This window comes from Pituophis catenifer, unplaced genomic scaffold (genome assembly GCF_029215685.1).
Source record: "Pituophis catenifer annectens isolate HBS135680 unplaced genomic scaffold, rPitCat1.0.hap2 SCAF_4, whole genome shotgun sequence".
Lineage (NCBI taxonomy): Eukaryota > Metazoa > Chordata > Lepidosauria > Squamata > Colubridae > Pituophis > Pituophis catenifer.
Genome location: NW_027256884.1, coordinates 98,984,122 through 99,011,057, shown reverse-complemented (window position 1 = coordinate 99,011,057; position 26,936 = coordinate 98,984,122). Strand labels below are relative to the sequence as shown.

Below are 26,936 nucleotides of genomic sequence, written 5' to 3'. Positions count from 1 at the left end.
TATATACTATAAGACATTGGTTTGATAATGTAACCAAAGAGCCAACCAATCAAGAATGTTTGCATAATACCAACTGTTACTTATGCTTTTCCTTTTCAACATAAATACAAAAAGAAAGAAGGATTAAACCTGCATGCTTTCTTCAAGTGATTGTACAAGATGTAAAAATGCAACATGGCTCAAAGTTCCCTTTCACATACAAGATAAAATCAAGATAAAATAATTGGTATTCCCCAAATCCTGAAAATAAAAATTATTAGAAATTAGAATACTAATTATAAGAGTACATATAATGACTTTTTGCTCATATTCACGTTCAATTCATATTATAGGGATTCATAAACAAATTAATATACATGCATGCTTAAAGGTTTTTAATTACCAGGTTTGTCATGCCATCTTTCTGGGGTGGCCGAAACTTTCCATTTCAATGTAATAAATGGGATTTCAGATGGTGCTGAAAAGAGCACAACTTATATATTTAAATATATTTAAAATTGTTCAATATTGATTTATAAACATCTCACATAAAATCGTACATGCAAGGATCTTGTAATGATGAAGAAATTCAGTTAGAAATGGACCAACAAGCTGATAAAGATGATAAAGATGTAATGCATATTTTACAGTATACAATTAAAATCTTAATGTTCCCCAAATAAGTGAGTAATCAGTAGGCAGTCAACTCATGAAGATGGTTCTAGATAAAAATGATGAATATTAATAATAATAATAATTAAAAGAAATTCATGCATACCTAAAATTTAAAATTCAGTTATGCACCACAATTTTTAAAGCTTTTTAGAGGCTTTAAAAAGATGAAAATAGACAAAGGTTAGTATGGAAGGAATGGCTATGGTATTCTCGAACAAATTAATTCTCATGGAATGAAAATGTTTCTGATGAAATAGAAAACTCAGTATAATCATTTCCAGTGGAGAAAAAAAAAACTTTACCCAGAGTTGCCCTTGGCCAGTCAAGAGTTTTAGATGTTTTGGATGGGAAAGATTCCAAAGTGGGTTCATTTGTTACTGCTAGGGAATAAAATGAATGTATAAAAGATGATGAGAGAAAAGCAATCTTTAAAAAAAAAAGGTTTTGCCTGTGGAAAAATATTTTTGGTTATAAAGGATGAAGCATTTTCATAGTCAATAGTTATTGCTTTTAATCCACCAATTTATTAGTTGTTATAAATGAAGCACTCAGTTTAAATTTCACACTGGTAAGAATTCTGTTCATGAAAATGTAGCTGAATTTGAACAAATGCTGGTCTAGTTACAGCTTTTATCAGAATCAATGCCACACATTACGTTTAGAGATTTCTAACCATTCTACTTAATCATAGGGTTGGAAGGAATTTTAAAGGCCCTCTACTCCCATCCTTGGTCTGTGCAGGATCTATTACAGAATTTCTGACACAAGGACATCTACTTTTTCCTGAAGATCTCTAGTAAAGAATGACTTCCAAAGTTATGTCATGCAAATAAACTGGCATGGAATTACAGGATTGTAATGAAGAAATGAAACATTTGCTCATAGAAACACCAGTCCAAAATACAATTATGTGCATGAATTACAAAAATTCAATTATTGCAGAGAGTTAAAAAAGGATAACTTCCTTTTGAAAAATAACAGCAACCTCCTTCATTTATTGCAAAGAATACTTGGGAACTCTCTTTTTTCTACCAACTTACACTTTAAAGCTGATACATTTCTATTTCTCACTGTTTCCAAAAGCATAGTCTGGAGTATCTTCGGCTACAGAATAAATTTGTAAATTGAAAAATATCAGGGAGAGCTTTTAGTTCAACAAATCTTCCAACCTAACCACCACTTTTAAAGGTTTTGAAAAAGAGGCAAGAAATCTTTCCATTCAGCTAACAAGCGCTTCTCATTTACAAAATACAATTATTTGCATTAGTCCAAAATATGCATATCAGCAAAGCAATGTGATTCCCAATTGCTTTTCACTACTTGTTAAGTAGAAAAACAAACAAACAAACAAAAATAAGAGTTATTCAGGGGCAGAATAGCAGATCTCTCTACTGAGAACTAAAGAATAAAACCAAATATGTTTAACAATTATAACAAAACTTAAATGAGTTACTCATGGTAGGGATGGGCAACTGTGGCCCTTTTACAACCTGTGGACTTCAACATCCAGAATTCCTGAGACAGCCAAGCTGGCTCAGGAATTCTGGGAGTTGAAGTCCACAGGTCATAAAGGGACCATATTTGCCCATCCCTGACTCATGGCATATTTTAGTGATTAAAAGAGAGAAACAAGTAGGCAGCTTACTTGGCATATTTAGCCCTGATATTAAAACTGAAATATGTACTATTAAGCCATAAATACAGTAAATACAGACTGGAATTCAATGAATATGTTCTAGGAGTTTGAGGTGCTGGGTGAAACTTTTGATTTACCTTGAACTACAAACTCTTTCACTTTCAAAATCAGATTGTAATTGACTATTAAGAAATGTAATTCAAGAAGTTTCTTTGGGAATCAGTTATAGTTTTTCATTGACTTCTAACCCAGCCTATACTGAGTGGTCAAATTATATGACCTCTGAAGTTGCAGGGATATGCTGTGATTGGTACATTACATCCTCTGTACTAGGTTTCCATATTTGTCATTTTTGGGCCTAAGAGCTTACCTCTGCCAGGAAAAGGGCAAGATACAGTGGTGGGTTGCTACTGGTTCTCCCCGGTTCGGGCGAGCCGGTAGTAGAGATGGTGAGGTGAGAGTGAACCGGTCTCTCTGACTGTCAGTTGGGCTCTCCTGCCCGCCTGTGCTATACCTATCTATATTTGTTAATTTTTAGCCCAGCTGATAGGTGCGGCAGAGCGGATTGCCGTGCCTCAGCTGTTCTGAAATTCAATGTGCTTGAGCAAAGTGTGTGCGCAAAGCGAACTGGTGATAACACCAGTTGAAACCCATCACTGGCAGGATATCAATAGTTTGGCTCAATGTCTTTTAATAGATTAAGGAAAATAACATATACTTATTAAACTAAGTCCTCACATTTGAGAAAAAAAAATGTGTTCCTTTTTATTGTAGTTGGCACAATTATAGTGAAAGTTTTTAATTTGCCTAAATTTGTTATTAATTTCTATAAATAATCCATTTTTTTTCCTAAACCTCAAAATGTATTGACCAAATTTTAACACTCCAGTCAAGTTATTAATGCACCCCAAAGCCATGTATGTATTTTCACATTTTTTCCAACTGATTTTTCTATTTCACATAAATGTTTTTGGGATCAGTGGCGGCCTTACTGCAATCAATACTTAAAGTAAAAGTAATACATACAAAACCTATAAAATCATGCAAAAAACAAACAAACACCTACAACAAAAACATTCTTTGTTATCTCTAAGCTAAAAAGTTCAGTTTGAGGACAATGTGGGAAGTAATGTATTAATGGAATGCATAACTAATGCTTAGAACCAGAGGAGAAAAACACCCTATAAATAGCTTTCAGTGCTTGAAATTAAAGGAAAAAATTGGGTAAGTGTTTATTATCTAATTTATTATCAAAATTTAAATGGCAGGCAGCATCTACCTCAATAATAGATTATATTTCTGAACAGTTAAGTTTTGAGCTTCATCAACAAAGTTTTCCGTCAAAATTAGCGATAATACTTCTCTATGATGCACTGATCAGAAAGCACCTGGAATGCTATTTCTAGTTACCACAATGCAAAGATGGTGCTAAGGAGTACCAAGAGAGAAAAGTTGGTTAAGGGACTTGACCAAATCCTACAAAGAGTGGTTAAATGAACTTGATATGTTTAGCCTACAGAAGAAAAGGCATGCATTCAAGTGCATGATACAAAGATAAGGTGGGGCTTATTCTCTATAGTGCCTGAAGGTAAGACAAGAACTAATTTGTGGATACTTTTCAGATCCTAAATTGAGAAAAGAAGAAAATTGAGAAAACTGAATTGACAAAAGAAGCTATGAGAGCCATTAAGCATGGGAACAGCCTATCTCCTGAAGTTGTGGAAGTTTTCAAGAAAAGATTTGACAGACATTTGTCTGGGATGGTATGAGGGATTCCTTCATTGGGCAGGGCATTAGGCTAGTAGACTTCCAAGATCCTTCAAGCACTATGATTCATATGTTTCCTATATATATTTTTGTCCCTCTTATTTCTCACAAATGGAATATTTTTTTTGTTATTAAAATAATTAATCCATCAGCCTTCTGGATAGGAGATAAATTCTATATTCTATAAGGATTCCTTCTGTTGTCACCTTTGTCATGAATTAAAAACCTTAAGCAGACCTCTGGCCTCAAACAATTCCAGGCCCAGATACAAAACAACAAAGTTGATGAAAACAGGGCAAACAAATAAATACCATTCCTTTGCTAGGTGGCCAAGGAAAGAAATTATATATTCAGTTCCCTTGTAAAATTACTACAATAGTAGCTTGGTAAGGACAGTAAATAGCAGGGCAATATAACAAAATAACAATAAATTTAATCTCCAGATGAATAGATTAAACAAAATGTCCCTATTCCTTTCTGAGCCAACTTTCCATAAGGATCACATTTCATCTACCATCATAATCTTTACCTTTTGTCATCTGTCATTGGTTTAAATTTCCCTAACAACAGTTTCTGGAAATCTACCTTCCCCAAAGCATACTAACCTTATGAGAACACTCACATTTTACTACAAAATGTAAAAAACATTTAGACCTGCCTGATGCATTTCCAGCATGTTACTATCACATGCTCTAAGCATTCATTTATAACTCATAATGGGGATTAAAATTCCACAAAAATCTTAATTTTGTGATAGCCAAATCCAGTCTAAATACCTGGCTAACTGTGTGACCAACAACAACAATAACAATAACAACACTTATATTTGGAGAAAAAAGTGTCAAAAATAAAGAAATCTTTAAAAAAAAGAACTAAAAACACTTTCTGATGTATGCACAAAACATATTTGATTTATGTTGCTAATGAAATTTAAAGTCCGTTTACAAACATGCTAACTTGAAGAAATGGTTTTTTGCCAACAGAAAGGACATAACCTAAGAGTTTTTATTAGGAAAATTGCATGAATCATAGTTTTTGGCTGAAGCAATTGCATTTATCCTATTTACAGATAGATTCAGATTATATATTCAGAACTATTTGTGTGCTGATAAAATATAATACCCATTTTAACAAAGAGGTTTTTTACAGAAACTTTGAATTCTTAATTAGTAGGCCACCCAGATTGCTTCCTATAGAAAAAACAATTTTTTATAACAACTAAAACACTTAAATATGTTGTTTGGACATATTTATTGAAGTCTCCCAGGAAAATTTATTTGAAATAAGTATCAAGCCAGAGGAGTTGCGCTCCAGCTAGGATTGCCAAGATTTACCCTAACTCAAATCCAAAATGTTGGAAGTGTGGACACCAGCAAGGTACTTTTTACCACTGCTGGTGGACCTGCTCTCAAGCAAAAAAGTATTGGAAGATGATTTGCAATTGGCTTTCAGAAATAATAGGTGAAACCTTTGAATTAGACCCTAAAATACTTCTCCTGGGAATTCTTAAGATGGAAATGGCAAAAAAGAAGAAATACTTGGCAGTACATATAATAACAGCAGCAAGAATCGCTTTCGCTCAATAATGGAAAGAGAAAAAAATACCAACTAAGGAACAAGTAATCGGCAAAATAATGGATTGTGCCGAGATGAATAAACTAACATTAGAAATCAATGACAGAGAAGATTCAGATTATTACAGCGTATGGGATAAGTGGTACGGGTGGTTAGAGAAGAGGAAATTGAAATAAAAAGGAAAGAGACCAGAGCAAGTACAAGAAATAGTAAAATGAAATAGTAAGAGAAGATGTACTGTGGATGGTAGGAAATACAATAAGGCAAGGAAAGGTTACATGGGTAAGCAAAAGACATAATTTATGTATTTACTAATTCATTGTTAAAGATTATTATAAATATATATACTAAAAATGATATGAGACCACAATTTTTTTTTTATTATTTATTTATTTATTTTTATTACCATGTAACTGGTTTGCAAAGATTATCTATTTATGCATAATATGTAATCTGTATTTATTTCTTTTTCCATACTATGTAACCGGATGGCTAAAAATTGTACTATTATAATTTCTTACAATAAAATATTAAAAAAAAAAAAAAAGAAATAAGTATCAAGCCAGGTAGTAAAATCTTACTTTGTAATATCAATTCATTAATGGATCAAAAAGAGTTAAGGAAAATTAAAAAAAACACCTTTAAATCTATGATGACAAGTTTTAAAATGTTTTTATCCAATAAAAATAGCCTTATGGTTAACTATCCTAAGTTAACTAGAGATTCTTGTCGAATTAAATTTTTATCTTTGACAATATTGTTCAGCTGAAAGTATCTGAAACATATTTTATCTGATGTTTCATATTTCATATGATCATATTTTATCTTTTAAAACATCCTGTCTCTGTCAATGTTCTCATAAAAATTGACCTTTCTGAAGTTGCTGCTTGTGCAGGAAAGAAGTTTTTTAGTTTAATATTCATGTTGTTCAAAACAAACATCACAGCCCTGATCCTTTTAGAGGAAGCCCATTTCTAATAGGATGAATATATTATTAAAATTCATTTAATAAATTACAACACATTCTCTTAAAAAAAAAAATCCACTACACAATGTCTTAATCCTTTCTCATACATTCAGTCACAAATACCTTCCCCAAAAAGACTTTCTCTAAGAAGACCAGAAAAGATTTTAATTTTTCTTTCTTTCCAGCTCCAACTTCCTGCTGCTTAAACCTAAATACGAGTTTTGTGCTTCATGCAAAATAATAAACCATAATGTGAATAGTGCTTTTGTCTCAGCATGATGCAGAGAGCCTCCCATTATGATTTAGTATTATGTGTGTGAACTTTGCCATTATGGCTTGATTAACAAAACACAGGAGAAATCCATCTAACCCAATTACGAAGACAAGGTATGTTTGTGCATGCATGTACACTGAATACTGTCTTGGGATCAGATAGGATAGCTTTGTTATATTTATATTTCATTACTGTACCTGATGAGCGGGCATTTTTGTTTTTTACTCTGCAATTATTTAGAGACAATTTGAAAATGATCCACAATAGTCTTTAAACTTTCCAATCTTAAACACTGAAAATAAAGGGGTTTTACTGTGATTTTAGCTATACTGAAGCTGAACCAGAAATAGAGTCATCATAATGGAAGTGCCTTTAGCTAAATATCGTTTGAACATATACAAAACAGCTTTATTTATAAACTGCATTATTCAAATGTAATATTGGAGAAAAATAATTACCTGCTTTTGTCTGTATAGTCTTTGGAACAGCCGTTTTGGGTTCTAAAGGAACTGGCTCAATTTTCTTTGAAACTAAAATAAAAGAAATTGTATTTCTTTTTAAAGTAAACATTGGCACAAAATTTATATTAAAAAAATCATGGCTATTCTACAGTAAGCCTTCAGGGACATGATTTAATGCCAATTGAAGAATTTATGATATAAAGACTAGAAATCTATCATTAAGACTAAAGAAAAATTTTAAATGTTATCAAGATGGTGTTTTAGGACTAAAATAATTCAAGAATGCTAATCCTTTCTGAAGAATTTTAAAGCAAAAATATAATTAAAATAATATTTTAAAGAAATCATGTTTACCTGATGGTTCTGTGGGCATTTGAGGCATAGGAGATGGTCTTGCTTTTGGAAGTCCTAGAAACTTGTGCAGATCTAAATATTAAAAAAACAAAAATAAAACAAGAAAAGCCACTGTATGATTTCACAAATCTTGAAAAATACTTAAGATTTAATGTTATAATATAGTGGACATAATCTTATATTTTACATACTATCTGCTTACATAATAAGGGTATAAACATTTTTACTAAATCAGACTGAGGGAAACAGACTTATGTCCACAATTAGGACCAGACTTTCCATTAGTAAGTGATGTTGTTGTAAAGTAAGATCTCATGCGATTGTGTCTTGCTTAGTGACTGCAATCCTGGCAGTATCAGTTGCCATTTTTAACCAAGATTTATACTTGTTAAGTAAGTATCCACCCCAATCCAAACCATTCCAGGCTTGATGTCTCTCAGCTCTGAACTTCAGTAAAGTGAACAACTGCCTACAACTCCCTCACCCGCCTATCTGTCCCAACCATTGAGGGGCGCTGTAATTCCCTAACTTCAGGCATAGGTCATACTGTAAGTCCCTTTGTGTAGTGCCACTGTAACTTTGAACATTTGCTGTACGAATGATTGTAAATTGAGGATTGCCTGTCTAAGCATCTGTATAGGATGCAAGAGAGGACAATGTGTATGGTTAGGCCAATGGCCAATGCCACTCCAAAAAGATGGCTAATAAAAACAAATATGTGAATTTACAAATATGTAAAAGACCCTGTTGTTTGTCATCATCAGCTTGTAAAAGCTTTTATTTTGAGAGTTGTATCATTTTGTTTTATTAAAATGCAATTGAAAAAGATATTGACTGCAGTCCAACAGAGTGATTCATCATGATGAAGATTTATTTCAGTGAGATTAAGCATGTTTAATGTCTTTTGGATTGTGGCCATTCCTTTATGAAAACAAAGCCATTCCTTTTTATAACCAAACTGGAATTGATTGTGATGATTAAAATTACCATAAATAGAAAACAAGAATAAACTCTGCTAGTGGTTTTCAATGGCATTCTTAAAGCCACAATATTGTACACTGTTAGTTTAATAGCAAAGGTGGCTTGGGAAAACCAAGAATTTTTCTTTAAGTGAGATAAATGAAGTACTAATATTATTAGTAGTAAATATTGCAAAGGCAAAAGATTCAATTCCAAGATATGTTAATCTTCATGGTGGTACTTATAGTTAATGTTTTTTTTTAAAGTTATCATGAAACATGAATTCCAGAGGATGTATAGTGTACTGAAGACAGCTTCACAAAATCAAAACTGATAATAATGGCAAAGACCATGGAATCTCAAAACACAAGTGATCAGGCTCAAAGTATTTTACTTTGGACACATTATTTGAAGATCTAGATCTCCAGGAAAGGCTTTAATTCTGGGAAAGGTGAAAGAAAAAAAGAAGAGGATGACAACAAGATAGATGGACTCAGTTACAATGGTGATTAATGTACTGCTAAAAGAAATAGATTGTCATGGGGGGAAATTTTATCTATGTGATTTCTAGGAATAAAAAAAACCTTGGCAATAATAAAAAAAAATCAAAAGATACATTAATGCAAGGTATTTAATTGAGTTAAATATCATGTTTGTACTATATCTATTAGTAGCACTATTCAGTAGCTTTGCAATATGTAAACAAAATATTTACCCAATGTGACAAGTGGCATTTCACTCATAGGAGCTTTGCTAGGTTTTGAAGATTCCAATTCACTTTCAGTGTGAGCTAAAAGAAATAATAAAATAATATAAATAATAAAATAAAATACAAATAAATAAATAAATAAAATATGGTGCATAAGTGCACCAGAGTGCCTACTGTCCCTGTCATAATATTCCTTTTTACTTACTCTTTTCATGTATTCCAATTATGTTTATACTTTTACCTGTTATCTTATATATGCTTGACAAATAAATAAATTAAATAAATAAATAAAAGTAACTAACACCTTTTCTTTACACAGTGTGATCAAATATGTCATACTTCAAACAAAACAGGTTTCACCAGATAGTATTTTGTGTTTTCATTTCATTGCTCCAAAAGCTGTGTTACAGTTAATAAAGGAAATGGAAATATTTCAGTGAGCAATTAATAAAGAAATATTCGATGACAGAATATTTTTCAAAATCTTACTGTTGAAATATTCCTGGAAAAGACACAGGAAATATGTTTTCTTGGGAAATAAGTCCCTTTGAATAAATACTTACTTACTTTTCAATAAACAAACATTGCACCACTGGGAAGTGTTAACATACCCCTCTGTTAAAGACGGCTTTCCTTATTATCTTTTTGTTCTTCAAAAATAGTGAAATCTCATTAGTCTTGGGAAATCTATTTCACCTGCTACTATCATCAATTCTTTTCTAGTTCAAAAGTGCTGTTGCTTTTCTCTTTTTATTCTTTAAATTTCTGAAGAAAGGGAACAGTCACTTTGTTATCGTTTAAACAGAGAAAGGTAAACTTTTGTTAAAAAACTTTTTTGGTATAAGCAGATTCACTTAGTATGCATATTATATCTATATTCATAACTCATTGACAGGGAATAAATCTCTGTCACTCACTCCCCAAAACTCTTTTTCTTCACTACCCTGGGAAGGGCTTTGATTAGCAATCTTTAAAATCATTTGAACTATACTTCAATAATTGTAAAATATTCATAAGCTTATTACATGATCCATTTCTGGGCTTTGAAGACTTCATTTGATTTCCAGAGCTTTAAAAAAAGTTAAGGCCATTTTTATAAAAACTATTATTTTTCATTAGCCATTCACAACCAGATGTTTTTCAGATATGACAGAACTACAGGCCCCAGAATTTAGAGCCAAGAGAATTATTGGCCAGGAACTATACTTCCAGCTTGTATGAAGTGAATCTGATTGAAAAACCTTTTCTTACTTTCTGTCAACATAGCACTCGCAGTTCTGTGCATAAAATTCCACAAATTAAAACTGAATAATGTTATACAATGTGCTGTTTTTACTTGTCATTACTACGACCCTATCTACGCAACTGTTTGGGGCACAATATCACAATTATTCAAAAAGTTTGCCCATGCTTTTATTAGAAATTCATTGATGATATAGCACCTCATAGCCTGGGGGGGGCGGGGGGGGAAACAGTTCATCATTGTGGCACTGTTTCAGTCCAGTACATGTTAATTTGTAGTTCGAAACAGCAAAATAAAGCATGGAAAGAATATGTTACCTCGATTGACTGCAGAATCTTTTGAGATGCCAGGAGCTGTAGGTTTACTCTTTTCCAAATCTTGTTCAGCCATAGCTGTATGAAGATGGAGGGATGGATGGAGGGACAGACAGAGAGAGAGGGAGGGAGAGAGAGAGATTCAACAGCAGACTGATATTTGGCCCAGAGTTGATAGTTAGGGTCTGTTTTACAACCCCATTCTGAATCAGGAATCTGCATTAGAAAAGATAGTTGTTCAAATGGCATCTTTATTTTTTCCAATGCAAAATTTACTGGAATTGGGTCAGAAGTGAGCTTGATCTCATATAAATGTCCAGTCAGGTTCTGAAAGAATACGTACTCAAGGGGAACTGTATGACTATGGTCGTTCCTAGGTTGTAACCTTACAATTACTTTTACGAAGTAATCAAATGAGTTACAAATCCCTCAACCTTGTATTTCATCTGAGTGATTTATCATATAAGGATTCAGAAGGAGTCAGATCCTTGCATTTTTTCAATACCTGAGTCTTACCCTAAATCTTCACACCCATCTGTAATTCCACCAGCTGTCTAACCTCTCAGAGTTGCCTTGATTTTAGTCTCTAAATTCATTTTTGGAAGGGAGCTATTTAGGTTTACTGTTGTAGTAGATTCCAGATACTTTTCTCTCATTCATCTATGTTTGTTCCAATAGCTCACTTATCATTACCTTCTCTTTTTAGTTTCTAATTCCTCTTATTGTATTAGTTTCTGTCACATGTAAATGCCTTATTCTCTAATATGTAAATAGTATATGAACGGGATATCAGGGGTTAATTTATTCTTCACTCCTTAATGTATTCATACTTTACCACTCCCATACCTAGCTCCACCCATTGTATATATAAGGAGCTGCACGCACCCATTCCTTGCTTCTATCTGTGAATATAGAATGCCTTGTGTAAATAAAGAGAGATATATTTGAACTCTTAACTCTTATATGATTTATTGAGTCTGATCCTGAAAATATTGCAACAAGCTGGTAGCAGAGGATGGTTGAATTGACTCAATAAAAACTTAAATATGTCTAAGAGAGATAGGCCCAACACCAGGGCATACAGCAAAGAAATGGAAACGGATCAAGAAATAATCGATGAGTCCACAAATGCGATTTCGAGAGAATCTGAAGAATACACCACTGAAGACGAAGAAATAATAAATGAGAATGATGACCGAGAGGAAATCAAAATAGAAAACAATGAACTCAGGTCAGAGATATTAAAACTGTTAAAAAGCCAGAAGAACGATGAAAGCCTCATCGCGAACCTCCAAGATATGCTGAAAAACAGCGGAGCAGCAAAAGAGAAGCACATCGCTACTGAAAAGCCAAAAGATTCAAAAATAGTGAGTGATACGATTACAGAAAAAAACGCTATGAAGAAGAAAAACGGTGATCCCGCGCAAAATTTTGAATGGCAGCCATCTTGGTTTCAACAGACCTCCAGGGTGAGCGAAGCAGAGCCAATCAGAAAACTCGATTCAAAATTTCTGGCGCGAAAGACATTACTAGATAATGAAAACGAAAAAGAAAACTCAAACACCTCAGAAGGATCAGAATCGGAAAGTGAAGGTGATTCAACACTCAAATAAAGTCAGCAATGAAAACGATTTTTGCTGCATTTGGACCGAAACTAAAGATTACCAAAAAGTCAACTAGAAAGCAAGCGAGCAAGCCAACGTCTCAAAATCTACCCTAACCCATCCTGACGACGAGAGCACCGACGCCTGAACCCAGAGAGCCCTGCAGATACCGCCCCACACCGCAGACCGATGCAAGCACCAACGCTCTCAAGAGAAAAAAAAGAACAACCGCCATCGTCAGGACTCCCAAGATCGAGCCGGAGACCGATTCATCTGAGGAGGAGCAGAACGAGCGAGCCGCAACGACGAGAACCTCTCACGACGACTCCAGGGACGAAATGAGCAACGCGCATGCGCAAGACTACGCAGACGGCCCAGGAAGACATGAGTTGCTGAAAGGATCATGCAGGCTCATTGCGAGCATTCCCACGCCATTTTGTAATTTTCAGCATTTACGAGACCACGGACTACCTCCGGTTGTAAGTAATGGACCCAATAATGTCGGAAACTTGCCCAGTGACTTCCCAAAGCTGAGAATAGATGGCATTAATTTACAAGAATGGTATCAGCAGCTCCAGGTTGTCTTTATGAAAGAAAACTTACTGTTTTTTATCACTAATCCCCCAAAAAGACCTTGGACTCTAAAATTAGATTGCTTACACCATAGAGCATTTTTCTTATTAATTTCTAGTGTATCTCCTGCCATGTATCACAGCATTAAGCAAAATCTGACTGTCTCAGAAACTATTCAATGCATGTTCAATTTATTTCACAGTGATAGTGTAGCTACTACCACAAGAATGTCTAAAGATTTCTTTTCTTCTAGGATAAAACCAGGGGTTTCCATAAGTGAACATTTAATATCTTTAAACAAAATAAGAGCTGAACTGCATTTAAGGGGGGAGGTGATTTCAGACCAAACGATGAAAAGTGTTATCATCAACTCGCTTGACCCATCATGGGATAATTATATGTCACATTTAGACACAATCAATCTAGGATACTTATCCATAGAAAGTCTATCCAATAAGTTAATAGCTGAAGACAATTCAAGGAGGAGTCGCTCTAACAACCACTTAGAACACAAACCATATAGAAAAGTAGCCTTTCAAGAAAGATATAATGAAACATTTAGATGCCACAACTGTGGATCCAGGGAACACAATAGGAGGGATTGCCCCAAAATTTCAAAAGAAAGACATAGGTCAGAACACAGAAATAAATACAATTATAGACAGTCTTCCATTGATAGACATAGATATAGAAGCCCACCAAATTACAAAGAGCATAGAGGGGGCAGAGATAATTCAAAGGATAGAAAATCTGGTTCACTGAATGGACTAAACAAACAAGACAACTCTAACATACAGCAAACTGAGAACAATAATTGGCTTATTGATTCTGGAGCAACTAATCACACCACTAATAATAAAAGTATATTATCTTCATTTGTAGAAGATAAATTTGTAATAAAGGTAGCTAACCAAGAAAAGGTCCAAGTATTAGGTAGAGGGAATGTAACCTTACCTGGCCTAGGAAAAATAGAGGGGGTATTACTAATACCTGAAATACCTCATAACATACTAAGTGCCATAAAACTAAGCAGAGATTCTGATATTAATATTGTGTTTTCAAAAGGAAAAGCGACCTTGGAGAAAAACAAAATAGATATAGGTACAGTAATGATCAAAGGAGGCCTACCTTATTTAATAACAAAGGAGAAATGGTTACACAACATTGATTCAAATATGGAAGATTGTATTGATCTAGATAATGGAAACATTAGCAACAGTGACAATGATGAATGTAAAGTAGCTCATGATCACAAGGATGCACATAATGAAAAAAAACCAAAAATAGGTAAGCCAATTCATGATGAGTGTGCTCATGTTTTACACAGGAAGTTAGGACATGCCAGTTTTCCTGTAGTACAAAAAATGACTGAACACGCAGAAGGTGTTAAAATAAAAAATTGTGAAAACTATTTGGAATGCTCAGTATGTAAATCTACAAAACTAAAAACTAGTCCCAGGCCTAGAAAATCAACAAGGTCAACCAACAAAATTTTTGATTTAGTACACATGGACCTGGTTGGTCCACTAACTCCATCAATCACTTATAAAAAACGTTACTTCTTAACCATTGTGGACGATTATAGTCGCTATGGATTTGTTTACACATTAAAACACAAAGTTGAAACTTTTCAGAAATTTAAAGAATTTTACAAACGCGTAGAAACACAACACAATATCAAAATAAAACAAATCATGACAGATAGGGGATGTGAATTCATGTCTAAGGAATTCTCCCAATGGCTAAAAGACAAAGGAATGTTACATTACACATCTAGCCCATTTTCTGCATTCCAGAACGGAATTGTAGAGAGGAAGAACTCAACATTACAAACCATGATTAGATGCACATTGGAAGATGCTGGCTTAAGCAAACAATTCTGGTCAGAAGCCCTACAATATTCCAATTACACACAAAATAGAACTTGGTCCAGCATTATAAATAAGACGCCATATGAAGTGATGTATAATAGGAAACCGAAATTAGCACACATGCACATATTTGGAGTCACTGCAGACGTACACATACCTAAACAATTAAGAAGAAAGGGAGAAAATGTGTCTAGAAGACTTAGATTTATGGGATATGAGACAGGTACAAAAGGATACAGATTCATTGATAATAATAACAAATTTATAGTTTCCAGAACAGCTGTGTTCCATGAACAGGCCAACTGGTCTAAAATACATCTTAATGAAATATTCCCAAGCAACAACACAGATACAAAATCCCAAGAGAAAAGAACTATAGAAAAGCAAAATGACAACAAACATAGAAACAAAACCAAAACATGGACAAACAGTCAACACAAAATAAAGACAGATACATTAACAAAAAAGGAAGCAAGATATTTGCACGATAATGATAGTAAACCTGAAAAAACAATTAGAAACACCAGAAACCAAATGCCAAATAAATACAAGGATTATATAATGCATATGGATGGAGAATCAACGACACCTAATACATATGAGGAAGTGTTAAAACTTCCTCGTAAAGAAAAAGAAAAATGGGAATTAGCAATGACAAAAGAGATGGAAAGTTTACAAGGATTAGATGTATTTACACCTGCAATTGCACCAAAAGACAAAACCATTATTGGCACTAGGTGGATATATAAAATTAAAAATTTAGAGGGAGGCAATACTCTATACAAGGCTAGATTAGTTGCACAAGGTTATGCACAGAAATATCCGGAGGACTATACTGACACATACTCCCCCACAGTAAGAACTGAGAGTGTCAAAACAGCTCTAGTTGTAGCATCAGCACTCAATCTCGATGTATTCCAATATGACATACAGACTGCGTATTTACACGCAAAATTAGATAAGGAAATATATGTAAGAGCATCCCACAGTCAATACACAAACAAGAATGAGACTTGGTTATTAAACAAAAGTTTATACGGGTTAAAACAGTCTGGTAAACGATGGTATGATTGTTTAGTAAAAGTACTTAAAACTATGGATTTCAATGCTACTACTGCTGATAACTGTTTCTTTGTTAAAAAGGGTGATGACTACATAGAATTTGTATTGATCTATGTGGATGACATTTTGTACATAGGTAAACATAAAGAAAGAAGAGAAACATTTGTAACAAAGCTAAATGAACATTTCTCATTGAAATCTTTAGGTAAAGTAAATAAGTATCTTGGTGTTCAAATTAGTAAAACTAGAAGAGGATTCAAGCTTTCTCAGAGAGATAAGATCATAGAACTCTTGAACAAATGTAATCTAAGCGATGCCAAACCCTGTGACACTCCTATGCAGACTGACTTCCTAAGAAATGCAGATGAATCATCCCCTGAATTCAAAGATAATACATTCTATAGATCAATCATAGGTTCCCTTCTTTACATTTCCAATTGGACTAGACCTGATATCGCTTTACCCCTCAATTTATTGTCCAGACATGTCAGCAAACCAACAATGTACCATTGGGAAGCTGTTAAAAGGATATTAAGATATTTAAAAAATACCTTAGATTTTTGTTTAATATTAGAGCCTAATAATGTCAAGGAGCCAAACCTCACATGTTACGCAGATGCGGATTGGGCTGGAGACACTTCATGCAGAAAAAGTACATCTGGTTATTTATTCCTCCTAAACGGTTGTCCAGTTTACTGGTACACTGGCAAACAAGATTTAGTGGCCACTTCAACGACAGAAGCAGAATATGTTTGTTTATCTAAAGCAGCACATAACCTTGTATGGTTTAATGATTTAATTTCTGATGTTTGGAAAAAACCTGCCTTACCTTTTGTCATGCATGAAGATAATAAAGCGGCTATCGAAATATCTAGATCTGACGCCATTGGACAGAGGTCCAGACATATAGACATAAAATTTAAACATGTGAGACAATTATCTCAGGATGGATTTATTAAAGCGGTGCATTGTGAGACATCAGAACAGTTAGCTGACATATTGACAAAGCCTTTGCCATCTAAGCAACATAAATACTTGACTTCCAAGTTATATGTTTTGTATTGTTCTGAATCTGAATGTAATTGGTGTAGCATATCGAATCGGCATTTAGAGGGGGATTTGTCACATGTAAATGCCTTATTCTCTAATATGTAAATAGTATATGAACGGGATATCAGGGCTTAATTTATTCTTCACTCCTTAATGTATTCATACTTTACCACTCCCATACCTAGCTCCACCCATTGTATATATAAGGAGCTGCACGCACCCATTCCTCGCTTCTATCTGTGAATATTCAGTGAATATAGAATGCCTTGTGTAAATAAAGAGAGATATATTTGAACTCTTAACTCTTATATGATTTATTGAGTCTGATCCTGAAAATATTGCAACAGTTTCTAATACAATACAAACAAACTATGGTATCCTAGTTTGTGTTACTCTTATATTTGAGCTAGGGAGGTAATACATTAGGGAGCTTTGCCCCAGGACTTCTACTGGCAAGGTAAGTACCATCTGGGATTCAAACCCTGATATCCTGTATCAAAAGCAGACATATTATCTACCATATTATCCAGTTACTATATGAACAAGTGCTGTAAGAACATATGGGAGAAAGAGAAGACAAACAACACCAGTGCAACGCGGTTGTAGGACAAGGGAACAAATCACACTAATTTCCCAGAACCACAATATCCCAGAATTCATAATAGCAGGCATCCAACAGTGGGTCAGGAGCATGAAGAGCTGGATAGCACCTGGCCCACACATGATCTCCACCTACTGGTTAAAGAAACTGAAAGTAACTCATCAATGCCTAAAGTACCCTACAGGCTCAGTAATGCCTGATCAATGGGACTGGATGAATACTGTTTTTGACATATGTCCAACAGTCTTTCCTAACACTAATGAACAAAAATAGCCTTCTATCCATGGATTGTATGCCGCACTGCCTAATTCATGGGGAAGGAAGACAGATTTATTGGAAAGAAGAAAAGAGTTTGCCTTCCTGCTGTCAGATCTCCAGTCCCATGGAATGATCTTTCTATGGATAATCAGGAAAAAAAAATGCTCATCACCACCCATTGCATTTCTTGCCAACTTGAGGAAACCTTCTTCTCTCCACAGAGTGAGAAGTGAACAGCTGCTTCTCTTCTCATACATCTTTAACTGCTTCTTCCTGAATTAAAACTTCACAAAACTACACAAACACATTAATATGTATTCAATGGTTCTCTGGAAGTCACTGAATAAATGAGCAATAAAAATGTATGTCTCTCAATATATTTTTCCAAATAATATGTGATGTGATTACCGGTAATGAAAGGTAATTTTAGCTCAATGTAAATAATTAAAAGTTCAAATTACTATATAGAAAGAAAGAACAAAATAATCACCAGTCTGGGATTGTGAGGTGATTTCTTTTACTTCTGTTGTCTTTGATTCTGGGACCCATTTTTGAGTTTTGTTCTTAACTGCATAAAACAAGAATGCACTTCTTAATTTAAAAGGAAAGATATATCGCCTATATATGCAAATAATGTTCATCACTTGTAGTCAAGCTGTCTGAATCAGTATACTTTGATTTAGTTTACTGCTTAAATTACTAAAGATATATTTTGATTTACCATATGTTCAATCTAAATAAAAGTGCATATACATCTTTATTTTCAACTTTCCTTAATATAAACACTTACACAATATTGCCTGAAAATCTATTATATTAAATGCAAATTTCCCAGGCAATAATTTTATTTTATATACTTTCAGAAATTTTTCTACATAAATTTTCTGATACAAGCTTTAAAAAAATTACACTGTGTTTAAATCTTTTATGAAAACCTATGTTTTTTTCCAAATGTATCTCTCACAGGAAACATTTTCTTTTGTGTACATAATAGAAAATAGAAAGACAAATGATAACTAACTCCATTCAGCACTACCATCTATGCTCTGATTGAAATTGTTTATTTATTATGCTACATATTGCTGAGTCTGCCCAGGATAACAATATCCATAATAAATGAACTAAATATCAAATAAATAATATATCTAAACAAAATTATAATTATTTGAGAGCAGTATTGTAGGCCAAATAAACTGTCACACATAACCATATCAAAATTTTCTGTACATTCCCATAAAAACTGTTAGTTTTTTTTTAAAGTCTACAGTGATTTCCTAAATATAATGATAGGAAACAATTGAATTAGTTTCTGAAGCACATCATGTAAGTAATCAGGCCTTTTCATAGCTGAGTATACATCCAACAGCTTGTCTACCATTTCACATCATGAGCATGGTTAAACATATGGCACTTCTATGTGAACGAGAGAAAAATTCTATTCACCCAAAGTTTTCTACTTACCTACACTTAGTTTTGGTTTTTCAAATATATCCAACCTTGAGGAAGATGGAGGTTTCTGTTTTGCAATAATAAGGTGCACTACACATACAATACAGATAAATGAAGCAGTTAATCATTTAGTTTCCAAGATTCCAATCATGTAGAGATTAGTTTCAGTAGTAGAAAGAGTCAACTGGCAGAGTAGAGGTAGGAAAAGGATTATAGTTTCATCTTATAAGTATAGAAAATTATGTGTTTATTTTTCAATAACTGCCAATAATAGGCATCCTTTACCATCCCAGAGAGATGTTATGTAATTACAATACATCAGCTTTTTAAAATTCCTTTACTTCAGCAGGTTCTGACCAGTTCTGGAGAACCGGTATTGGAAATTTTGAGTAGTTTGGAGAACCAGTAGTAAAAATTCTGACTGGCCCCGTCCCCCTCTATTTTCTGCCTCCTAGCTGATTGGGAGGAAAGGGGATTCTGCAGTAACCTTCCTCTGGATTGGGGAGGGAATGGAGATTTTAAGTATCCTTCCCCTGCCACACCCACCAAGCCGTGCCCACCAAGCCACACCCACAGAACCGGTAGTAAAAAAATTTGAAACCCACCACTGCTTTACTTACTTTATGGATATAGTAGAATCCCAAAACAAAATTTTGATATCATTCAAGTTGTGATAATGCTAACAAAGTAAAGGACTATTGTTACCAACAAAGTTGGCACTACCAATGACTGAAAAGCTTAACTACATACTTTAAATTTCTTTTTCATACAGCTCATTTGCTTGTACTCCAAATGCAGTACAAGCTAATAACAATTGGTTTAGCTATTGTATCCACTTAGACTGAAAGTCTGGCAGAAATAAGTTGTGAAAGTAAGCCACAGAATGTTTATAAAAAATAATGACTATCTTAATCACCTAATATTGGTGCTGATACAGGAGACTGTGTCCGATGTGTAATATTTTGAAAACCTGTGGAAATAATAAGAATGAAACTGTGAGAAATCTATATACTTGTTTTGATATAATAAACCTGACACATTATGGTTGATATGAAAGATTCTGAATGGTTCTTATAAGATACATTTTTATTAAATTATACATATTTTGCAGTGGTGAAATGTAAAATTTGTTATTACTGGTTCTGTGGGCGTGGCTTGGTGGGGGGTAATGTGACTGGGTGGGCATGGCCAACTTTTTTTTTACTTTTAAAAGCATTTTTCTACTTTTTTCTACATTTTTTTGGCTGAAGAGGTTGCAGAAAAAAATGCTTTTACAAGCCTTTGATGATCAGGCAACTCAGCTGGGATCGTCAGAGGCTTTTAAAGGCATTTTTTTTCTACAACCTTTTTGGCCAGCTGAGCTGCACGATCATCAGAGGCTTTTTTTTTTTTTACTTTTAAAAGCATTTATTCGGCAGAAGAGTAGAAAATACTTTTCAGCAGTAGAAAAAATGCTTTTAAAAGTAAAAAAAAAAAGCCTCTGATGATTACATGGCTCAGCTGGGCATGGGGGGGAGGCAGGGATTTTTGCTACTGGTTATCCGAACCATCCGCCGCCATCGCTACTGGATCAGGCAATCTGGTCCGAACTGGGAGCATTTCATCCCTGATATTTCGGTTATTTATGAAATTATGAAACACAATATTCAGTATTATCTAACATTATATAATGAAAATGTGGTTTTGAAGGTGAAAGCTACCAGTCAAAGAAACTTCGGAAACTCCAGATAGGACACTAAAAAATCAAGCTGATGATTTTAATGAAAGGGTTTTGGCAAATACAAGAGTACACCAGGTCCAAAGTATGTTTGAAGTGCTTGGAGATAACAGAACATGTACCTGTTAGATTATGTTGCAAATGGAATTTCTAAAAATGAAGGAGAAAAACTATATTTGATATATGATAGGGAAACTAATAACTTTGTGGTGGACTAATTACCGATCAACATCAGATCTCTGAATTCCTGATATAATGACCATATGCAAAATTAGAGTAGATCATTCACTACCTTCCAAGCCTTTCAAAAGCTGTATACCAATTTTGCTAAGTGGAAAACAGTGGAGATTTTTTTGGGTTGAGAAAGGAACATATCAAATTATAGCACTTATACGATGATACTAGAATGTTTTTAATAACCTAGTTGATAAAGAGCACATCACCTTGTGAATAATCAAAGTAAATATATTGATATCAGTACAGTTTTATCCTCAAAAAGCTTGTGATAGTTATTCTGCATAACCTTCCTTGATTCGTTCCTGTGCTTAAGGCTACATAAGGAAGGATTCCTGCTTTGTTGTCAAACCATTGTGTGTGTTGGGGGTGGGGGTAGGGAAAGGAAACTAAATCCAGATTTTGCTTAATTTTCTGCAGGGATGACAAGCTCTGCTATATGACTTGACTAATGCAAGATTTCTCTTAGTCTGAGGGGAATTGTCTGAAACAACTGAATTTGCTGAAAGGGTTGGTATTTTAGAATATTTCCAGCATACTTAAATTAAGCAGATGTATTTTTGGTCCAATTCCATACAGGCAACACTCATATTTTTTTCATGCACATTCTTTCTATTCTATAAATATAAGTACACAAAATCCCATATTACCTTGTTTGATTACTTTAACTGGAATAAAAGTTTTTGAATCTGGTATAAACTGAATAAAAGAAAAGTAAAAAAATAATGGGTACATGAATACATTTAAAGACACAAATATTGTTCTTTCCTCCTAAAATTTATTTTTCTCAATAGTACCTATAATTTTCATATGTACAGCAAAGGCATCATATCACAGCTGAATTAAAAATATTTTGTTTATTTCATAGTAAATGTTTTGTGAAGTATTTTAAACATGTCATGAATATCCATTCCAGATGCTGAAGAATTAAAATGGTGAAAGGATATTGTAATCTAAGCACTAAAACTGTTTCCAAACTTTTAAAGATGATTAGAGGCCTTAGCGAGAATGTTCATTTGAAAATAAGTCCCACATATATCCCCCTCACAATCCTATAAGAGAAAAAATAGTTTTCCATTGTTTTTGTCCAGTGTAGATAATCCAGAGCAGTGTTTTCTGGGGAATTCTGGGAATTGAAATCCACACATCATAACATTGCCAAGGTTAAGAAAAACTGCTTTCTCTTCTTGAATGGCTAAATTATATTTCGGATGGAGCTCTACCCCCATGTGTGCTTTTTGGAATTTGTTACCATCCCTTAAAGAGGCCCCAGAAACAAAATTTTCAATGTGAACTTCATAGTTAAACATTACCTCATGTTTTAGTCTAATGAATGATTTTTTTTGATCCATTCCTCAACATCCCAATTTTAATTTTTTGACCTGCATTAAACTGATATTGTATGAACAAAAAATCCTATATATCCTTAAGGACTAACATAATTGGTTATGCCATGATATTTTATATACAAAATGGAAATCCATCACAAATAAGGATACAACCTTTAAAATTCATTTTTTTCATGATATGTCAGGAGCAAGGAATATATTTTGAGAAATGCAATGGAAGATAAAACTAATTAATTGCAGTTTTTTTTAAAAAAGTCAACATTCTCATTGCAATCCTATTAATAAATACTCATAAAATTCTTACAATATATATCATTTGCATACAAAAAGGCAAGGTCATTTTAGCTATTTATTGAACAAGTCAGGTACAAACCTGAATTAATCTTACATTTAAGTAAAATAATAATGGCTTGGTCAAACTGATTGATTACAGGTGAATTGCTTCACTTTTACAATCCCCAACCCATTAGAGCATCCCTGCTCTCTCTAATAATTAAATGAATGAGCAGATTGTAGAGTGCCTCAGAAGTAGGGGCATAGTGCAACACCAGCTCACCTGCCTCAGGCCTCCCATTCATCCTCTGGATATCTTTGCTTCCCATCCTTGGATCCCGTTGCAAACCAGTAGTAAAGGTAAGTAGAACCCACCCCTGGATTGCACTGCAATGTCTCTACGGTTGATCACAAGAACGAATGGCCATTGGACTGCTGTAGCAGTTGTAATTTGAAATCGAATTATAAATAGCTTTGTGGAGGAGGGGGGTCTGTTGTAACTTTAAATGGTTGCTAAGTGACCATTTGTAAGTCAAGGAGCAACTGCATCCTCCCCCACTTTTTTTTTTTTAATTTGATTTATATGCCGCCCTTCTCCGGAGACTCAGGGCGGCTTACAATGCATTAAGCAATAGCCTTCATACTTTTGTATATTTATACAAAGTCAGCTTATTGCCCCCACAAACTGGGTCCTCAATTTACCTACCTTAGAAAGGATGAAAGGCTGAGTCAACATTGAGCCTGGCAAGATTCGATCTTACTTTAATTGCAGACAGCTGGTGTTAAATTACAGAGCTCTGTCTGTTGAGCTATCCAGGCTCCTGGATAGCTCAACAGATAGCACTTGATCTGCAAACATTTAGCAAACATTAATGGAATACTGAAATGAGTAAGTAATAGGCTGGGAACAAGCCAGATTCTTGATTCAGACAAGGGAATATATTAACCAAACCAGAATGTAATGCAAACTGCAATTTCCAGATGTCATTTGCTAACAAAAATAAACTATCATATAATGCTTGAAATGAGTGGTCATATTATGCTAAGCTCCAAACAAAAAAATCTTCGATATGACATTATGTATATTAGATCATTAAGTGAAGGCAACAATAGATCTACAGTTAGACTTATTGACAAAATTGACAACAAAGTAACTATCAGAACCAGAACCAGATGCAGTCCATTCAATTTGCACTCAAACCTGTCAAATGTGAAATTGATGTGCTTTTAACCAAAATATGTACCATATTGATACTGCATAAAACTACTATAGTAGAATATAGTTTAGAAGGAGATAAGCTAGGTTTGGAAACATTAGCTCCGAGTGCGTAGCCCAGTATAAAGTTCATTGTATAATTCTGAACCACGCAAAATTTCTCATTACAACCTATTTTCCAGCCTTTTTATTGCATAAATAAAAAGAAGATAAAAAGACTTCTATGAAAGGGTTCTTTGAATTTCAAGGAAAGGTAAACATAATATTATAATGACACCAGGATAGCTTCATTTCAAAATAAAACAAAAACAGGTTTTCTTCAGAATATTTTTCAGGAAATTATGATCTCAATATATTTTCCAGATTAAACAGTGGACAATGTTAGTTAAAATTGGAACACAGAAACAAGTCTTGCTAGAAAAAATAATTAACATGACACCTGAAAATGTAAGTCAGTGTCACTAAATTTTAAAATTCTTTGACAATGGAAAGATATATTAGAAATTTGAATAGTTCTTCTTCCTTCTTTCTTTCTTTCTTTCTTTCTTTCTTTCTTTCTTTCTTTCTTTCTTTCTTTCTTTCTTTCTTTCTTTCTTTCTTTCTTTCTTTCTTTCTAAATTCTCACTAAATATAACCAAAACTATTAACACTGTGAATCACAGACTTGCTTCACATTAAGCACAGGCTCTTAAAGGTTTATCATTTAACTACATTTTAGGCTTTACACCAGGACTCAGTGGTAAATCTCACCTCTTTAGAACCTCAACCCTTATTTGGAAGTGGCTTAATTTGTAAGAAGACTGTGTTTATTGCCAACAGGAATGAAGATTTATACATTTTACATAACAGACAATTTGCTGTGCTGTAGCGCAAATAAATCCAAACCTGTATATAATTCTATGCTCCAGAGGTTAAAGCAGACTTTTTCCTCCCACCATTCCAGGCTAATGGATACTTGGCCATTCACCTGATGGTCTTGGGAATATTTTTACACAAAGTATGTTTACATGAAAGTTCTTCGTAGACAGGCAGAGGTATAGTGAATTATTTTGTTGGAAGAAATATTCATCTGGTTCAGTTCCAATCTGGGAGAAAGGCACTGGAAATAAAATGGAGGCTGGAGGCTGATTGAAAAGCGGGTCCATTTATTGATGAAGCAGAATTACATGGGATGAGGATATTTTTTGTACCTTTTCCAGTGTAATATTATAATATACCTTTTGAAGAAAATCGGTCTAATACAATATTTCATGTTATTGAAAATTCTGAAATCTTGATTTGAGTCTATTTTTTTCACAATAAAAATCTATTTTTTATATAGCAATGCCTTTTCTTTCCCCAATTTGATCACAATATGGATTCATTATTCAGATATACACTGTGGCTATTTCATTTAGTTAACAGCATAATTAAGGTAATTTACTTATTGTCTACTAACTACTGAAATTATTTTTGTTTATTTACTATGCTGCTGTGGATTTACAATTTGTCTCACAACATTCAATTTTATACAGATAGTCCTCAGTTTACAACAATTCATTTAGTGATAATTCAAAGTTACAACAGCATTGAAAAAAGTGACCTATGACCTATTTTTACACATATGACCTGAGGTCATGTGATCAAAATTCAGACACTTGGTAACTGGTTCATATTTATGATGGTTACAGTATCCTGAGGTCACATGATCACCTTTTGTGACCTTCTGACAAGTCACCGAGGAAACCAGATTCACTTAATAACTGTGCCACTAACTTAACAACTGCAGTGATTCACTTAACAAGTGAGGCAAGGAAGGTCATAAAATAGGGCAAAATTAATTAACAAATATCTCCCTTAACAACATAAATTTTGGGATGAATTGTGGTCGTAATTCAAGGACTACCTATATTAAGTTCTTCTGTATTAGCAATAATGTTGCAATTCAGAATATTAATAATCTATCTTTAGTTATTCTTGTAATGTTGCTAATCTATGCAATAAAAGGAGAAAAGAACAAATGAGCTAATTCTCTCATTCTCTGGACCCAAGAATCCTATCTTCAATAGCCTTGCCTTTTTTTCATAGAACATGATTGTAGAAAAATTTTCACAATTACAAAAAGTCATCTATCAACAGATACTTTTCATGGAACAAAAACTGAATGACAGTTAAGGGAGAATGAAAATAGCATGCTTATTGTTGCTCCTTTCTCTACAAGTATAAGCAACACCCATTGATAAAAAGGGCTTATGCTCTTATATATGAAATATTTGGGGTAGAGGGGAAGAAAAAATTTAAACATAGATGCAATTTTCAGAGATCAGTTTTCTAATTCTAAATATGCCAATGCCATCATGAGATGTAATGCTGGACTATACATATATACTATATTTAAATTCAAGGTGGATTGTTTAAATATTCTCTAACATACTAGAATGACATCGGGGTTTATTGGTTTATATCCTGTTCTTTTCTGTCACAAAGATTTTATCTTTGTAAGCTGCCCCAAGTCACCAAGAGTGAGTTGGCTGGACATACACATTTTCTTAATAAACAAATTAATAGGATGTAGCAGCATGTAAATTAACTATCCTGTAAATTGACTAGGATATTATAAATTAAACAAATACTACACTATACTACAATCAGTATGAAGGGATTCAGCTTCTGATGTTAACAAGATGATGACGCATGACAGGAAATTTCCTTAAATTCTAGAAAGAAAGAAAGAAAGAAAGAAAGAAAGAAAGAAAGAAAGAAAGAAAGAAAGAAAGAAAGAAAGA

The 26,936-nt window shown here is 33.8% G+C and overlaps 1 protein-coding gene across 1 annotated transcript in view; it reads right to left on the bottom strand.

The window, feature by feature from the left end:
- LOC139316923 (target of Nesh-SH3-like) overlaps window positions 1-22,009 on the bottom strand; it is a 111,388-nt gene extending 89,379 nt beyond the window's left edge. Inside the window, exons 1-8 of the mRNA XM_070943783.1 lie at window positions 21,984-22,009; window positions 20,299-20,352; window positions 19,395-19,472; window positions 18,424-18,501; window positions 10,918-10,992; window positions 9,364-9,438; window positions 7,689-7,760; window positions 7,332-7,403 (exon numbers count right to left, since the gene is read on the bottom strand). Of these exons, the coding sequence (XP_070799884.1) occupies window positions 7,332-7,403; window positions 7,689-7,760; window positions 9,364-9,438; window positions 10,918-10,990 (292 nt within the window). The 5' untranslated portion in view covers window positions 10,991-10,992; window positions 18,424-18,501; window positions 19,395-19,472; window positions 20,299-20,352; window positions 21,984-22,009. The remainder of the gene's footprint in view (window positions 1-7,331; window positions 7,404-7,688; window positions 7,761-9,363; window positions 9,439-10,917; window positions 10,993-18,423; window positions 18,502-19,394; window positions 19,473-20,298; window positions 20,353-21,983) is intronic.
- Between the last annotated feature and the right edge of the window lie 4,927 nt (window positions 22,010-26,936).